At 38.3% G+C, this 17,431-nt stretch overlaps 1 protein-coding gene across 2 annotated transcripts in view; it reads left to right on the top strand.

Moving 5' to 3' along the window:
- Window positions 1–17,431, top strand: part of LOC121445576 (kelch-like protein 15) — a 49,430-nt gene that overhangs the window by 16,005 nt on the left and 15,994 nt on the right. Inside the window, exons 1-2 of one of the 2 annotated variants that reach the window (XM_041647715.1) lie at window positions 3,542–3,672; window positions 3,795–4,506. In XM_041647715.1, the coding sequence (XP_041503649.1) occupies window positions 3,802–4,506 (705 nt within the window). In that variant the 5' untranslated portion in view covers window positions 3,542–3,672; window positions 3,795–3,801. Of the gene's footprint in view, window positions 1–3,541; window positions 3,673–3,794; window positions 4,507–17,431 lie in introns of those variants that run through there. The other variant, XM_041647714.1, reaches the window with a different exon arrangement.

The raw sequence follows: 17,431 nt of genomic DNA, 5'->3' as shown, positions 1-17,431 counted from the left end.
GTGGCTATATTGTGGGGGAATATGGTGTATATCTGTAATTCTCCAGAATACAGAGACAGGGTTTTTCTGTGTGACAGTCCTGGCTGTCCTGGAACTCCTTTGTAAACCTGACTGGCCTCAAACTCACAGAGACCCATCTGCCTCTGCCTCCTGAGTCCTGGGACAAAAGGTGTGCGATACCATGCCTGGCTTCATTTCTTAACTATGTGGAGAAGGATTTGGGAGTCTGAGACAGGAAGATATTATGAGTTCAAGGCCAGCCTGGACTGTAGAGTGAGACTCTTGAAACCCTGTCTCAAAATCACCCCTCCTCCAATGGATATAATATTCCAGAGGTTAGTCCATACCAGTTATGTTTAGTTTGGTAACATATTGTGATTGTGTATCAATACTCACCAGTGGGGAATGGCCATGGTGGCGCACATCTTTAATCCCAGCACTTGGGTGGCAGAGGCAGATGGATCTCTGTGAGTTCAAAGCCAGCTACAGAGTGAGTTCCAGGACAGGCTCCAAAGCTACACAGAGAAACCCTGTGTTGAAAAACAAAAAACAGGGACTGGAGAGATGGCTCAACAGTTAAGAGCACTGCCTACTGTTCCAGAGGTCCTGAGTTCAATTCCCAGCAACCACATGGTGGCTCACAACCATCTGTAGTAAGATTTGGTGTCCTCTTCTGGCCTGCAAAACACTGTATACATAATGAATAAATAAATCTTTAAAAAAAAGAAAACAAAAAACAAGCAAAATAAAAAAAGAAATAACTCTCCACAGACACTTAAGAGTAAAAGACAGATCAGTATGGTTTTTGTTTAGTGGGACAAAGAGGCAAGAAAAATGGAAGCCCTGACAGGAGTTGTTGATCTGGCATGGGAAAGTGTAAGATGCAAAAAGAGTGATAAAGTTAAGATATGATATGACAAGTGAAGAGGAAGAATTGCCTCTAGCTGTGGTGATAGAGGCTTATGATCCTATACTTGTAAAGCAAGATGTCTGAGTCTTTGTCTGTCTTGGGTTATTTGGTTTCTCTCTCTCTCTCTCTCTCTCTCTCTCTCTTTTTTCCTTTTTTCTTTTTTTTGAAACAGGGTTTCTCTGTGGCTTTTGGTTCCTGTCCTGGAATTAGCTCTTGTAGACCAGGCTGGCTTCGAACTCACAGAGATCCACCTGCCTCTGCCTCGCAAGGGCTGGGACTAAAGTCGTGCACCACCATCACCTGGCCTTTTTTTCCCCCCTGAGATAGGGTTTCGCTGTGTAACAGCCCTAGCTGTCCTGGAACTAGCTCTTGTAGACCAGGCTGGTCTGGAACTCACAGAGATCCGCCTGCCTCTGCCTCCTGAGTACTGGGATTAAAGGCGCGCACCACTGCCTGCCTCCGGTTTCTTTCTTTAAAAGGAGCAGTGTTAATTAGGAAGTTGATAGTTTGGATTTCAGATGTGTACTAGTTCTGGATAAGGGCACATCTTAAGGATTTGCAATGGAATAAGGGAGGGTATATAGAAGTTAAGGAATATTTGGAGGAACTATGACTCAGTTTTTGTGTGGATTGTCTTTTATGAATGCTGAATGGGGACATATAACTCAGCGAGGTGCCAGTTATGTGGGAAAGTGATTGATCAAGAGGTGTGTAATAAGAGATAACAGAGGATGGATTTTTATATTATAAAAAAATTCTGAGTTTTATTTAGGAAAAGGATGGTAGGAAGTTAAGGAAAGGATTAAAAATATCTGTATGCCTTGGAAGAGTATTTTTAATAGGATGGGTGAAGGTGGGAATAGAAGCATGAAGTCTGGAAGGTGGGAATTTGAGGAAAAATATTTCAGTAAGGATGGAGAAGGAACTTTGGACCAACATGTGCATGTAAGGAAGTTTATGTGTAATTCAAGGTTCTACAGGGCACAGTGGAAAGAATTGTAAAGGCATTTACGAATGTAGAAATCCTTAGAGAGGAAGCTAGGAGCTATGTGAGCATGCAAAGAAAAGAACAAGATAGAAGATGACATGAGGTGGATGCTAGTGGGAAGAAAATTACTTCAGTTCATAAGCAGAATCGACTAAATTTACTTTTTGCTTGGACCTAGTTTATTTTTCTTATATTTTTGTAATACTTGGAATTGAACCCAGGGCTTGCATATTAAATATGCACTCTACCTCTAAGCTATGCCTCTTGCCATAGATCGAATTTGGTTGTTTTTTTCTTGTGTTTTGAGACAAAGTCTCATTGTGTAGCTCTGGATAGTTTGGAAGTTGATGTGTAGGCATGACTGATCTTGAATTAAGATCCACCTGCCTCTAGTTCCTTGAGTGTTGGGATTAAAGACATGCCTCCATGCCCAGCCTCTACCTCATATCTGATTTTAATTGTATCGTGTTAGCTTAATTTTTTCCCTCCCTCCCTCCCTCCCTCCCTCCCTTTCTTTGAGATTTCCTTTCCTCTGAGTAGCATCCCTAGCTGTCCTGGAACTCATTTTATAGGCCAGGTCTCACTCTGTAGCTGGCCTTGAACTCACAGAGATCCACCTGCCTCTGTCTGCCTTCCAAGTGCTGGGAATAAAGACATTCACCACCATGCCTGGGTTTATTTCTTAGCTATGTGGAAATTTGTTTCCTTTAAAAATTATATATTTTAGATATAAAAGCATTCATCTGTTTTTAAAATGAGGTTAATAAGGTAAGTATAGAAGAAAAATGTCTCTTAAAACTTACTACCTAGGTTCATCATTTTAGTATATGTTCTTCCAGACTTTTTCCTCATCTGAACAAATACATATATATTTTATTTTTGAAGCTATACTCAGTATATCGTGGTAGCAGCTAATAAACATCCTTTGTCAGAATAAGCAGATTTCTACCACCACTCTTATCTATTAAAGTAATCTACCATAAGACTGTACCATATTTATTTACTAATCTGTTGTCAGACTTGTTTTTGTTTTACATAGTATCTTGTTATGTACCCCTAGCTGGCCAGAACTTAATGCCTCTGTTTCCCGAGTGCCACATGTCCCACAAGTGTCAAGCTTTTGTGTATTTTTTGTTGACAAGGACGGTCTGTCTTTGTAGCTCAAGACAGGAGCTGGTCTGGAACTTGCTGTGTAACTCAGGCTGACTTTGAATTTTCAGCAAGCTTTGTTTATCACTCTCCCTCTGTTCTTCCTCTCCTCTCCCTTCTCCTTTTCTCCTTCCTTCATCATGCCCAGGCTGGCCTGGAACTCTGGATTTGAGTGATGTTTTTCTTCCAGCCTCTTGAGGAGCTATAACTGCAAATGCATGTTACTGTGCCAGATACTTTATAATAGTTTATTATAAATCCTAGGAAGAAGAATTTTATCTGTACAACTTGGCATGTTTATCTAATTACTTTCTTTGGGTGAATTTCTAGGAATTTTCAAGTTTGGTTTTTTTCTGGATATAATTTATTTTCTGTTTTTTTTTTTTTTTTTTTTTTTGCTTTTCCTTAACTACATACTTGCATATGAAATCTTTTGTATTCCTAGTTTTGGAACATGTGTATATTTGATGGATTATGTAAAGTAAGTCAGATGGGTGTGTGTTGTTTGTAAGTTAATAGGTTACTGTTGCTTGATTGATTAATCTTTAGTAGAGTCTCTTCCCCAGGTAGGAACCCAAAAGTATTAGCTTGGAAGCTTTCATAGAAGATTGCCTTCTCTCTAAGGGTTTGTACACTTTTGAGACTGTTCCAGTAGACCTAAGATATTATAAAAACTGTTACAGCTCTTAATACCTTCTGAATGCATTGTCATGATTAATACCATTTTCTTTAATTACTTTTTTCCAGGTGATTCATGGCAGGGGACGTGGAAGGTTTCTGTTCTTCTCTCCATGACACCAGTGTCTCTGCTGGGTTCAGAGCACTGTATGAGGAGGGATTGCTTCTCGATGTCACTCTTGTTATTGAAGATCATCAGTTCCAGGCCCATAAAGCACTCTTGGCCACCCAAAGTGATTACTTCAGAATTATGTTCACTGCAGACATGAGGGAACGAGATCAGAACAAAATTCATTTAAAAGGTCTAACAGCTACCGGTTTCAGCCACGTTCTTCAGTTTATGTATTATGGAACTATAGAACTGAGTATGAATACTGTTCATGAAATCCTTCAGGCGGCAATGTATGTTCAGCTTATAGAAGTGGTGAAGTTCTGCTGTTCTTTCTTATTAGCCAAAATCTGCCTAGAAAATTGTGCAGAAATTATGAGACTCTTAGATGATTTCGGTGTTAACATCGAGGGAGTCAGGGAGAAGCTGGACGCTTTTCTGCTAGACAACTTTGTGCCACTCATGTCCAGGCCTGACTTCCTGTCCTATCTGAGCTTTGAGAAGCTCATGTCTTATCTGGATAATGATCATCTGAGCAGGTTTCCAGAAATTGAGCTATACGAGGCTGTGCAATCTTGGCTGAGACATGATACACGACGATGGAGACATACAGATACCATCATTCAGAACATCAGGTTTTGTTTGATGACTCCATCCAGCATTTTTGAGAAGGTTGGTGCATTTGAAAACAGTAGACAGGACTCCTCATTTAGTTAAAGATGTTGTTATAGATGAGATTCCCAGAGTTGGTTAGGAGTCAAAGTAGTTTTATAAAAATATTTTATATATAAGAAGCTGACTTTATTATAGCTTATGTATTTAGTTGTTTTTAAAATACATTTTGTGAGTGAAGGGTGAACCAGGTAGGTAGTAGAATAGTTCCACTTTTGAAATACTTTTAAGGTTGGCTTACAATGTGATACAAATATTACAAATTTGCTTTAGCTTTTTATAATATAAACTGGGTTAAGATTTTTAAAGTTAATATAAATAATCCATGCTAGAATTGACATTGGGGGCAGTTACAATTCTACATGGTACATATACATTAAATGCATTTTGTTATTTAAAATGCAGTAAGGGCACATATAAATAGCTCTTGATGACCAATAGGCCACAGAGTGATTGTCTTCCATATTCTTACTTATTTCTGTTCCCCATTTCACTGTTGAATACTAACTAAATTTATCCCTGAAAATAGTATATATGCCTAAAAACATTTTGACATTTCCAAATTAGTAGACCATAAATCCTCTATGTATATTCATCAAGCATCCATGTGTACATTTTAGCATGTAAATAATTCTATTTTAAAATACTTTCTCTAAAACAGCCTTGGCCTTTTTTGTAAGCATCTTCATTTTTATATCAGAGTCTCACTTGTGATCCATTCTTGCCCAAAGGAGAGAGAGCAGCTTCAGTAATTGCTTAACTTAATTGGTTTCTAATCACTTGGTTACCTCTGGGGCTATGTTTACCTCTTGCATCTTTCCTTTCTAGAAAGCACACAAAACTTCTTTGACAGACACCTTTCATGTTAAAATACTCGGCTTTAGCTACTAACAGATCATGTGGAAAAATATAATCTCTGAAAAGGAACTTTGTTTATGCCATTTGAAAAATAAACAAATTCGTGCCTTTGAATAACACTCAGCAGACTGGCATGTTTTTCTTTTTTTCCCTTCTGAACTGCTATGAAATGTCATTATCTTTTTTTTTTCCGAGACAGGGTTTCTCCGTAGCTTTTTGGTTCCTGTCCTGGAACTAGCTCCTGTAGAAATGTTATTATCGTTAATAGAGAATTTTATGGAATTTTATCTTTATTCTTAGAATGTATTAATATGGCAGAAATAATTGAAACTAAAGAATATACTTGTTTTTGTTCAGTAAAAACCAGCCCCACATCAACTATGTAAACCATTTGCTGCTTATGTTTTGATTTTTTTCTACCTTTACTATTGTTTTTATTGCTTTCTTTCCCTGGGGATTCATGTTTTGTCTTTATATATTAAATGAGGATGCTTTTTCACTACTAAAACAGAGCCCCCTACTCCCCGCATTTTAATTAGAGATTGAAGTAGAAAGTATTTCTGAAATAGAAAATAAAATTTCATCTCTTGTGGGACAGAATAATGGTTAACTGAGAGCAGTTAATGCTTTGTAAATGCTGAGCTGCTAGACTAGTCTGCATTTCAATGATCAGTTTTCAAAGTAGGCAATTGTTATCGTGGCTAAAATATAGTGTTGGGTAGGTTGTCTAGCAATTGAACTTGCTGATTTCCTTTTGTACCTATCGCATAACAATGGTTATCACCATTGGCTAAGTGTGTGGTTTTTTTTCATGATAAAAATATTATTAAGGCTTCTTTCTGAAATTACTTTCTTAGGTAAACTTAAGACCCAGTTGAGAAGAAATTTTTCATTTTTTTTGTAATACAAAAATCTTTCACTTGAATAATACTAGTAAGATTGCCTTAATAGTGTGTGAGATTTATTAAAACAATCTATGACTTTTTAAATGTTGAGATGCACTTCAATTATGCAGATTAGAGGCCTTATCTCTAGAAATATAACTTGAAAAACAAACTATTAGGGAGAATTTGGTTGGCAAATACATATTAGATATGGTTTGGCATGGTGGCATACACCTTTGATCCCAGCACTTAGGCAGAGGCCAGCTATAGAGAGACCCTGTCTCAAAACAAAGAATTTAGACATGTATTTTATATTTTAATCTCTTTGAAAATAGTATCCATGTATTTTTCTTGCAAGTCCCAAACAAGGCCTGTTTATTTGTTTTGTTTTGTTTTGTTTTGCTTTTTGGTTTTTCGAGATAGTTTCTCTGTGTAGCCCTGGATGTCCTGGAACTTACTCTGTAGATCAGGCTGGCCTCTAACTCACAGAGATTTACCTGCCTCTGCCTCACTCCTGAACGCTGGAATTAAAGGTGAGCGTCACCACTGCCCTGCTAAAGGCCATTTATTATTTTGGGTTTTTCGATACAGGGTTTCTCTATGGAGCTTTGGAGCCTGTCCTGGAACTTACTCTGTAGACCAGGCCGGCCTGGAACTCACAGAGATCTTCCTGCCTCTGCCTCCCCAGTGCTGGGATTAAAGACACACGCCACCACCTGCCTTGCTCAAGGCCTTTTTTTTCTTTATAAAAAGAGTTTAATTCTTTTTTTATTAATTATTTATTAAAGATTTCTACCTCCTCCCCACCACCGCCTCCCATTTCCCTCCCCCTCCCTCGTCAGCCCAAAGAGCAATCAGGGTTCCCTGCCCTGTGGGAAATCCAAGGACCACCCACCTCCTTCCAGGTCTAGTAAGGTGAGCATCCAAACTGCCTAGGCTCCCACAAAGCCAGTAAGTGCAGTAGGATCAAAACCCAGTGCCATTGTTCTTGAGTTCTCATCAGCTCTCATTGTCCGCTGTGTTCAGCGAGTCCAGTTTTATTCCATGCTTTTTCAGACCTGGGCCAGTTGGCCTTCAAGGCCGTTTTTTTTTTTTTTTTTTTAAAACTCAAACATTGGTTATGTATACCTAGTCCTAGAGTGGGCATAAAAGTGTAAAGCTAAATCCATGCTGCTCCTTATTAGTGAGAGAGTCTCCAGGGACAAGGAGTATAACTATTTTTGATTTGTGGTTTTTACCCCATTTTCTGAAATTTATAAAAATGGATTTTTTTTCTTCAAGTAAGGCTTTTTAATCTATCCCAGGCTGGGCTTAAACATGTTATAGAACCCAGGTTGGCCTCACACTCAGGATAATCTTCCTGCCTCAGCCTTCTCAAGTACAGGAATTATATGCATGTACCACATCTGGCAGGAAGTGTTGGTATGGTGAAGGCGTAAGTCACAAACAATGCCACACCAATTCGGGGTTATGATTATTAGGGTGGTATTTATTTAAAGGGGAAAAAACTTACAGATCACTGTCCCAGGCAACAGCCCTCTTCGCAACCAGGAAAGGAGTCTAGTTGCAGGCGGAGCAGGAAGTGAAGAGAGCGAGAAGAGGGAAGTGGCCGCTTTTTTAAAGGGAGAGAAACCACGCCCCAGTGGGCTGGTACCTCAGCGGTGATAGGCTGGAGGAGTGGGAGGACCTCCCGCAACACCTCCCCCTTTTGTTTAAATAAGAGAGTTCTAAACCTACTATGAAATTATATACAATAAATACAAATATCCTATTCTAACTAGCTTAGGTCTTGTATAATAAATAACTTGGCCAAGTCATGAGAGAAAGTAACTGCATTTATATAGTCTTCAACCCCATCGAAGATCTGAGAAGGGAAATAATGTTACCTGGGTAATTAGGAAGTTCAGTAAAACAACTTCCAAAACATGCAACAAATTACAGAGACAACTAGCTACCTGGGCAATCACCCAAAGTCACATTAGCAGCGTTGAAGCAACCAACTTTGGCTAAGGCCTAACATAACTGACATACCATTTTCTAAGGCAAGCAACTTTTCAAAACTATCTTACCCTGTCTTGGCAGGATATGACAGTCCTGTTTTATCCATTGATGCATGCTCTGTATCTTTGTCAGTTGTTGAGGTATGGGCATTTCTTTGCCCAAACGCCAGTTCTGCCAAAAAGAAAGGATCCAAGTGGAGTGTCTTTGGTGCTCAACATTCTCTCGGGAATAGAGTGGTGTTGCCAGGAGCAATTGTGTCTCACTACCACAAAACTCTGAGTTAGATTAAAGGCCATTTTCTACAGCTCTTTGAAGAAGTTGAAGATTATCTATCTATACTGAGTATAATCTCTATATATCTAAAGAACCTGATTAGTCTATTATAAATGACAAACTTAGATGACTATTAGTCTATATAATTCTCAATATCTATCTAACTTAAAGACTAAGACAATAAACGACTGTGAAACAAATGAGGACAATGACCTCCAAATATAAACAATGTACAAATATACATTGCAGTAGGCAAATATATATCAATACACAATCATTATATAAGTATCTTAATCAGAGGTAGAAATGTACACTGCAATATGGTAAATATATACAATATATATATATATCAATACAATATATGTCAATACATAAAAAAATGTTTTAAACAGAGGTAGAAACATGCATGCGTACAATAGTCAATATAATTTAACTTTGTATCAATATACAAGAATCTATACCAATCTATTTGTCTAAAAACAGTAACTCACAATTACAAATCTATTATCCCATCATCCCTCTTTTTTTTTTTTTCAAAATGATCCCTGAGCGTATAAAATTCCTCCCCCAACCCTCAGTCGTATACTAATTATAATCAACCCCTAAATGATGTCCCTAAACGCAAGGGCAAGTTTTACTGGGAAAGGGGACGTCGTCCTCTAGAATTACTTCCAGCTGTCATGGGGGCGACGTTCTTTCTGGGGGATCCTGTGAAAGTGAAATGATGGTTAAATTTCAAGATCAATGTCTTTTAAAATTGCCAATAGTCTCTGAGTATTTTGTGCAGGTCTGGCCAAAATGTGGTATAAGATGTGCACCATTTCAGCTAACCAAGTTGGAACTGTCTTGTGCAGCTGGTACCAAAAGCAGGTCTTGTAGTAGCGCTATCAGTATCATGACGTCATATCAACCAGGTGGAGTTGTTGTTATGGGGCCCCATCTTCTTCCTGGAAACTTCAAATGTCACTTCAGGAAAAACTCATTGTTCATTATGAAAAACTTAAACATTAATCATATAGACATATATAAACATATATATATATATTCAATGAAAGACATGATAGATATATTCAATGAAAAGTATGATAGATATGAAGAAAAGCAAAGATGTTTTCTAAACTCGTATTTCTTTCTGTCCCATATCATGGCTCTTGACATGAGACAGAAACTCCAGAAACTCTGGGTTTTTCTCTTACTAACAGGCTTGGAATTGGAGAGGGACTGAGCCAAAGTCCAACTTCAAAACCAGCTTTATAAAAATTTAGAAATATGGTTTAATATTACTTACACAATCCATTCAGTTGTCTTCATATTTCCTATTGGGCAGGTATTTTTCCATTTGTCAGTATCCAAACATCCAGGGTCCCTTGAATTTCTCAAAGATGAGTGTTTTCCTGTGGAGATAAGAACAGAACCCTGCCCCCATTCTATATGTTTTTCTTACCACCTGTATGAATATCATCATTGTGGATGAGTTGTCATTTCTCCTTTCCAAGAGGTTTCTCCTCTTCAAATCGAAACTTTATTAATTTTGATGGTATCCACAATTTTTCTTCTCCTGTGGAAACAAGAGCAAAACCCCTTCCCCAACGTAGCACATCTCCTGGCTTCCACTGAGAGGTCAGCACATCTTTGAAATAAATCGGTTGATTTAGTTCAGCAGACTTTTCCATTATCCAATGTCTTTCTGCTGCTGTCGTTCCTTTCTCATTAGCGTTAAGAAAATTCAAGGTTAATAAAGCATTATGTAATCTATTTCTGGGGGTATTTTCAGTCCCTTTCTGTTTGTTCAGCATATCCTTTATAGTACGATTTGATCTTTCTATAACTGCCTGACCTGTAGGATTATTTGGTATACCTGTAATGTGTTTTATATTATAATAATCAAAAAAGCGTTTCATTTTCTTAGATACATATGCTGGACCATTATCTGTCTTTATTTGCGCAGGTATACCCATGATGGCCATAACTTCCAATAAATGTGTGATTACTGAATCAGCCTTTTCTGAGCTCAGGGCAGTAGCCCATTGAAAACCTGAATACGTGTCTATGGTGTGGTGTACATATTTTAATTTACCAAATTCCATAAAGTGGAACACATCCATCTGCCAGATTTCATTTCTCTTAGTACCCTTTGGGTTACTCCCTGCAGGCAACGGTGTTTGATTATAGAAAGAACAAGTAGGACATCTCTTTATAATGTCCTTAGCTTGTTGCCAAGTAATGGAAAATTCTTTCTTTAGGCCTTTACTATTGACATGATGCTTCTTATGAAATTCCGAGGCCTGCAACACACTTCCAATCAATAATTGATCAATCTCAGCATTGCCTTGGGCTAGAGGACCAGGCAGACCTGTATGGGACCGGATGTGTGTTATGTACATCGGACAAAGCCTGTTCCTGATTATGTCTTGTACCTGGATAAACAATGAAGTCAACTCTGTGTCATCTGGTATAAATTCAGCGGTTTCAATATGCAAGATAACTCTTTCTGCATATTGTGAATCTGTAACTATATTAAGAGGTTCTTTAAAATCCCTTAGCACCATAAGAATGGCATATAATTCTGCCTTCTGGACAGAATTATAAGGGCTTTGTTCCACCTTACTCAATTCATCTGACTTGTAACCTGCTTTCCCTGATTTATTTGCATCAGTATAGAATGTACGGGCTCCAGTTATTGGAGCATCACGTACAATTCTAGGAAGAATCCAAGAAGTTCTTTTTATGAGATTAAGTCTATCACTTTTGGGATAGTTGCTATTAATTTCTCCCAAAAAGTTAGCACAAGCTCTTTGCCACGGTTCATTGTCTTCCCATAACTTTTTTATTTCTTCAGTAGTAAAAGGCACTATAATTTCTGCTGGGTCTATACCTGCTAGTTGACGAAGTCTCAGCTTACCTTTTATAATTAATTCAGAGACCTTTTCCACATAAGTTTTTAATTTTTTACTTGGTTTATTAGGTATAAATATCCACTCTAAAATAATATCTTCCCTCTGCATTAGAATCCCTGTAGGAGAAATTCTGGAAGGCAATATGACTAGGATGCAGCTAAGATTTGGGTTCACCCTATCCACATGTGCCTCCTGTAATTTTTCCTCAATCATTGTCAGTTCCTTTTCTGCTTCAGCTGTCAGTTCTCTTGGACTATTCAAATCTTTATCACCATCTAAGGTTTTGTTTAAATGAACTATTAGATCAGGTGTTATCCCAACAGCTGGTCGTAGACTGGAAATGTCTCCTAACAATCTTTGGAAGTCATTAAGAGTCTTTAACCGGTCTCTCCTAATTTGTGCCTTTTGCGTTTTAATTTTCTCTAACCCTATTCTGTAACCTAGGTAATTAATAGAATTTCCTCTTTGAATCTTTTCAGGGGCAATTTGTAATCCCCACCTAGGCAAGACTTTCTTTACTTCTTCAAACATCCTTTCTAAAGTATCTTTATTTGAATCAGATAATAAGATGTCATCCATGTAATGATAAATGATGGACTTGGGGAATTGTTTACGAATTATTTCCAATGGCTTACTTACAAAATATTGGCACAGTGTAGGACTATTGAGCATACCCTGTGGGAGGACAGTCCACTGATATCTCCTATTAGGCTGAGAATTATTATAAGTAGGCACTGTGAAGGCAAATTTTTCTCTATCCTTTTCTTGTAACGGTATAGTGAAAAAACAATCTTTCAGATCAATAACTATAAGAGGCCATCCTTTTGGTAACAGAGAAGGCAAAGGAATTCCAGATTGTAGTGGGCCCATAGGTTGAATTACTTTGTTGATAGCTCTTAGATCTGTCACCATTCTCCATTTACCAGATTTCTTTTTTACAACAAACACAGGAGAATTCCAAGGGCTGGTTGATTCTTCAATATGGTGAGCATCTAGTTGCTCTTGCACCAGCTGTTCCAATGCCTGTAGTTTATCTTCAGCTAGAGGCCATTGTTTGGTCCATATTGGCTTCTCAGTTAGCCATTTTAAAGGTAGGGCCGTTGGTACCTCTAAAGGTTTGGTATTTGCTGTATGTTCTTGTACAGCCTGAATAGCTGGTGACCTTTTTCCATAATACCTCATCATATCCTTCCCAGAATTATGAGTTCCTGGAAATACAGGAATGTTAATCTGGGTATTCCATTGCTGTAGCAGGTCACGGCCCCATAAATTTATGGCAATATTGGCTATATATGGCCTTAGTCTTCCTATTTGCCCTTCGGGCCCTATGCATTCAACCCATCTTGTGCTTTGTTTTACTCGAGATAGGGTTCCAATTCCCAGGAACTGAACATCTACCTCTTGAAGAGGCCAATTCGGATGCCAAGATTCTGGGGTAATGATACTTACATCCGCACCTGTGTCTAATAAGCCTTCAATAAAAGTGCCATTTATACAGACTCTTAGCTTTGGTCTTTGATCATTAATAGAAGTCTGCCAAAATATACGTTTACTCTGTCCTATTGGGTTTTTTGACTCATCCTCCACACGTAATTCTTCATTTAGACCAGTATTACTTTTTACAGCAGAAATTGGAGCTTTTAATTTTCTTGGTGAGGCACGTTCTCCACTGTGACTGGGAATGACTGGGCCACTGTTGGCTTGGGGGCCTGCGAGAGGCCCCCCAAGGAGTTTCCCGATGATATCGGATTGCCCCGTCTGTCTGTTGTTGACCTACATTCGTTGGACCAATGCCTGCCTTTACCGCATCTCCTACATATACCTGAAGGCCGAGGTCTCCTATTTTTGTCATTCCCAGAAGAGATATTATTCCTAGAAATTCTTTGCCTGCAATTCCTTTGCAAATGTCCTAATTTACCACAATTAAAACACCTGGCAGTTTGATGTCTCCTCATTGCTTTGGAAATCGCTTCTCCTACCCAAGATTCATCATTATAGCTAAACGTCTCAACATTCATCGTATGCTGAATCCATTCATCCATAGGTGCTGATCTAGACTTTAAAGGCCCAATTATCTTTTTGCATTCTATGTTTGCATTCTCAAAAGCTAGAGATTCAAGAAGTATTCGTCTAGCTTCTGGGTCTGTTACCCCTATGTCCAGAGCCTTAATTAATCTTTGCAAAAAGTCAATAAAGGGTTCTCTCTGTCCCTGCCTAATTCTGGTATATGATTCAACCCTTTTTGCTGGATCTTGTATCCTATTCCAAGCATTTAAAGCTGCTTGGTGACATAGACACAGTACTTCATCGTCATAAAGAGCTTGGACCTGTGGATCAGCATATTCTCCTGCACCAAGAATTTGATCTTGGGAAACCTCAATACCTTTTGCTCTTCCTTGCTGTTCCATATGTTTGGATTCTTCTCTGAAATAAATTCCAAACATCAAGGAAGGTCCATTATCTAAAACTGCAGACACTAACTGATGGAAATCATGGGGAGTAGCTCTAGCATTAGAAGCCCAAGTCCTTATCATTTCCTTTACATATGCATTGTGCAGGCCAAAATTAACAACAGCTTGCTTAATTTCTTTCAGATCATTCATTGCTATTGGCGTCCATCTAGCTTCTCTGACTCCCTTTGAGCCTTTAGAAGTTGATGCTTTTTCAGAATTAAGTATAGGGTATGTCGCTAGAACCCTGGGTAAGCCAGTTCTAATAGCTGGTGGAGGCCTTGTATCCTGTCCTTGTGCCTCCTTACTCTGTTCACCAGCTGCAATAATTTCCCCAATCTTTTCAAATCTTTTTATCATTGTCTCTCTTAAATCCTGAATCTCCTGACCTGTATATATTTCCAGTGATTTCACTGAGGTATCAATTTTTTGGTCCCCATTCTGCACCTGTGATTCCAAAGCTTTAATTTTTTCCTTCAAAGATAACATGTCCTCCTTAAACTTTTCTTGTATATCATGTAGATTCCCATCTTGGAGGTACATTCTGTCTGTTACCTTATCAAAACTTTGTGATAAAGTCTGAACGTCAAATTCAACAGCCTGACCCCTTTCAGGTAACTTTCTAATACCCTTGGATATGGAATCAATTTTGTCTGTCATAGTATCCACTTGTTCAGATAACCTCTGATTTTCAATAATTTTAATCCTGTCAATTAGTTGTTCATTATTAGTTCGTAAAGATTCTATCATTCTTAGGAGAGCCATATTCTTCTGTTCATTATTAGTACGTAAAGATTCAATCGTTCTTAGTAGTGCCATATTCTTCCTTAATGATAGAATATGGAAAAGAAAACTGAAGGCTAGTAACAAGCAAATTAAGGTATCCCCATAATCATATAAACCTTGTATGATGTAATTCATTGTATTAGTAAATATAAATTTACTAATCCATTGTATTAGTGAAAACAAAGCAGTAAAATTTGCGTTAGAAACAAAAACTGCAATATTACCTATTATCCAGCAGGTGGCGCTGTTGCAGAGTCGCGGTGAAAACATGGTCCTGTTTCAGTGCCTTAGTAGATGTTAAAAACTGGAAAATTCAAGTTTCTCAACAAAATAAATCTAATTAAATCAATTCCTGAGACGGAACAAGTCACCCTGAGGGGTTGCAGCTTTCAGCAACCACGTGCTCTGGTTTGTGCCACTTAAGAGCTGTACTTGCAAGGGAGATTTAAAAATGACTCAGAAAAGAGCAAACCACGCGGCCAGAGACTATGCGGGCCTGTGGAGTTTAAATCCACGTGGGGAGTCCAAGGCCGCTGGCGGCTGAGGAAGGGGAGGGCTCCCGCCAAGCCGAACTAGAGCCCGCCAAGCCCGCGGCCGCCAAGCTGAACTTGCGCCCGCCAAGCCCGCAGCCGCCAAGCCGAACTTGGGGCTGCCAAGCCGAACTTGGGGCCGCCAAGCTGAACTCGCGGCTGCGAGTGGGGAAAGGAGAGGTTCTAAAACCAAACGTTGGGCGCCAAAATGAAGGCATAAGTCACAAACAATGCCACACCAATTCGGGGTTATGATTATTAGGGTGGTATTTATTTAAAGGGGAAAAAACTTACAGATCACTGTCCCAGGCAACAGCCCTCTTCGCAACCAGGAAAGGAGTCTAGTTGCAGGCGGAGCAGGAAGTGAAGAGAGCGAGAAGAGGGAAGTGGCCGCTTTTTTAAAGGGAGAGAAACCACGCCCCAGTGGGCTGGTACCTCAGCGGTGATAGGCTGGAGGAGTGGGAGGACCTCCCGCAACAGTATGGCCTTATTTTAGCTTTTATGTGTTTTAAATTTTCTGTTGTAAATTTTATAAAAAAGTTGAAAAAAAAGAATGATCACTCCAAAACAAACATAATATGTAAGTTAATAGCTGTTAACATATTTGTTAGATAGAGATTGTATAGTCTTTAGTATGTGTTCTTTTTTCCTTCCTGAACTGGCTCAATGAATGTTGTAGAGCCAGGCAGTGGTGGCACATGCCTTTAATCCCAGCACTTGGGAGGCAGAGGTAGGTAGATCTCTCAATTCAAGGCCATTATACCAGAACTACACAGAAACCAGGTTTCAAAAAAAAAAAAATAAAAGAATGTTGTAGGCATTGTGACCATTCATTCCTAACTGTTTCATGTATCATCTCCCAAGATTAAGGCTATCATCCTACATAACCAAAATACTATTGTTGTACCCAAGAGAATTAACAATATTTCTTTAGCATCATGTAACATCTAGGTCATTTTCTGTTAGTTCAAAGGTATCTTTTTTGGTTGCTTTTCATGAACTAAAATTTAATCAAGATTTGCACAGTATATTTGGTTGTCTTTGTTTTAATTTTTAATTGCCTCTCCCTTTCCTCATTTGTTTTAAGGATGTTCAAATATATGAAAAGTTGAATGAATGGTGTAATGAACACTTGTATCATGTGTAGCTGTTGCTTTTCTAGCTTTTGAAAATAACTTGTAACTTGTAATTATCAATATACCTCACTCTTAAATACTTAACTGTATTTCTCTGATGAGTAAGGATTTTTCTTATTTAAATACAATACTATTTTTACCTTAGGAGCAGTAACACTAAGGCCCATCATCAAATTGCTAATGCATATTCTAGTTTTTGCATTTGCTTCCAAAATCTACTAGAATCCAGTGTTTTTGCATTGCTTTTTGGCCATCATATATATCTAAGCTTTCTTCATCTACAGCAACCTCCACCTTTCTTTTCTTTTTCTTTTTTTCTTGAGAAAGACTAGAATGTGTTTCACATTCTGGATGTATTCTAGATGTGTCTGATTATTTCCTTGTGTTGTTAATTTAGTTTCTTTATACTCCTTGTTTCCTATTAACACAGCTACATTTTAGCATCTTGTTTTTTTTTTTATGAACAATTACAGGAAAATACTATAATGCCAGAGGAAAAACTCGGAAAACCATTTAGTTGTTCTGATTAGGCTTAGAAAATCATCATTTTTTTTTTGGTATTATGTTTCCAAGCAGCTCATATCTGTGACTAAAACCAAAACCAAAAATTTTATTCACTCTGTTCTGTATTCAGTTTCGTTTAGAGTAATAAATTTTTTTTCCTTAAAGAAAAAGTAGAATACTTTGGTTTATTGGAGTTAAAACTATATGAAGGGTTAAAATTGAAAGAGTCCTAATAAAGAAGTGAGCCTGAGATTTCGGTTTGTAGTATAAGCTTAGTATGCACTATATTCAGTCTCCAGCTTGACCCAAATCAGGTGTAACTGACTTGAGTTCCACTGTTCAAAGATTAAGACAACAAAAAGTGGGATTGGAGAAATGACTCAGCAGTTAGGAGTACTGGGTGCTCTTCTAGAGGACCCGGTTCAATTCCCAGCACCCACATGGCAGCTCACTACTGTCTGTAGCTCCAGCTCCAGGGGCTCCATGACACCAGGGATGCACATGATGCACATAGATATGCATTCAGGCAAAATACCCATACCCATAAAATAAATCTTTTTGAAATGCAACAAAAAGGATGTTTATCTCAAATTTACTTTGGAACTA

This window comes from Microtus oregoni, unplaced genomic scaffold (genome assembly GCF_018167655.1).
Source record: "Microtus oregoni isolate MIOR12 unplaced genomic scaffold, Mior012 000211F_ref0000028, whole genome shotgun sequence".
NCBI classification, from domain to species: Eukaryota; Metazoa; Chordata; class Mammalia; order Rodentia; family Cricetidae; genus Microtus; species Microtus oregoni.
This window is presented reverse-complemented; position numbering and strand designations above follow the sequence as displayed.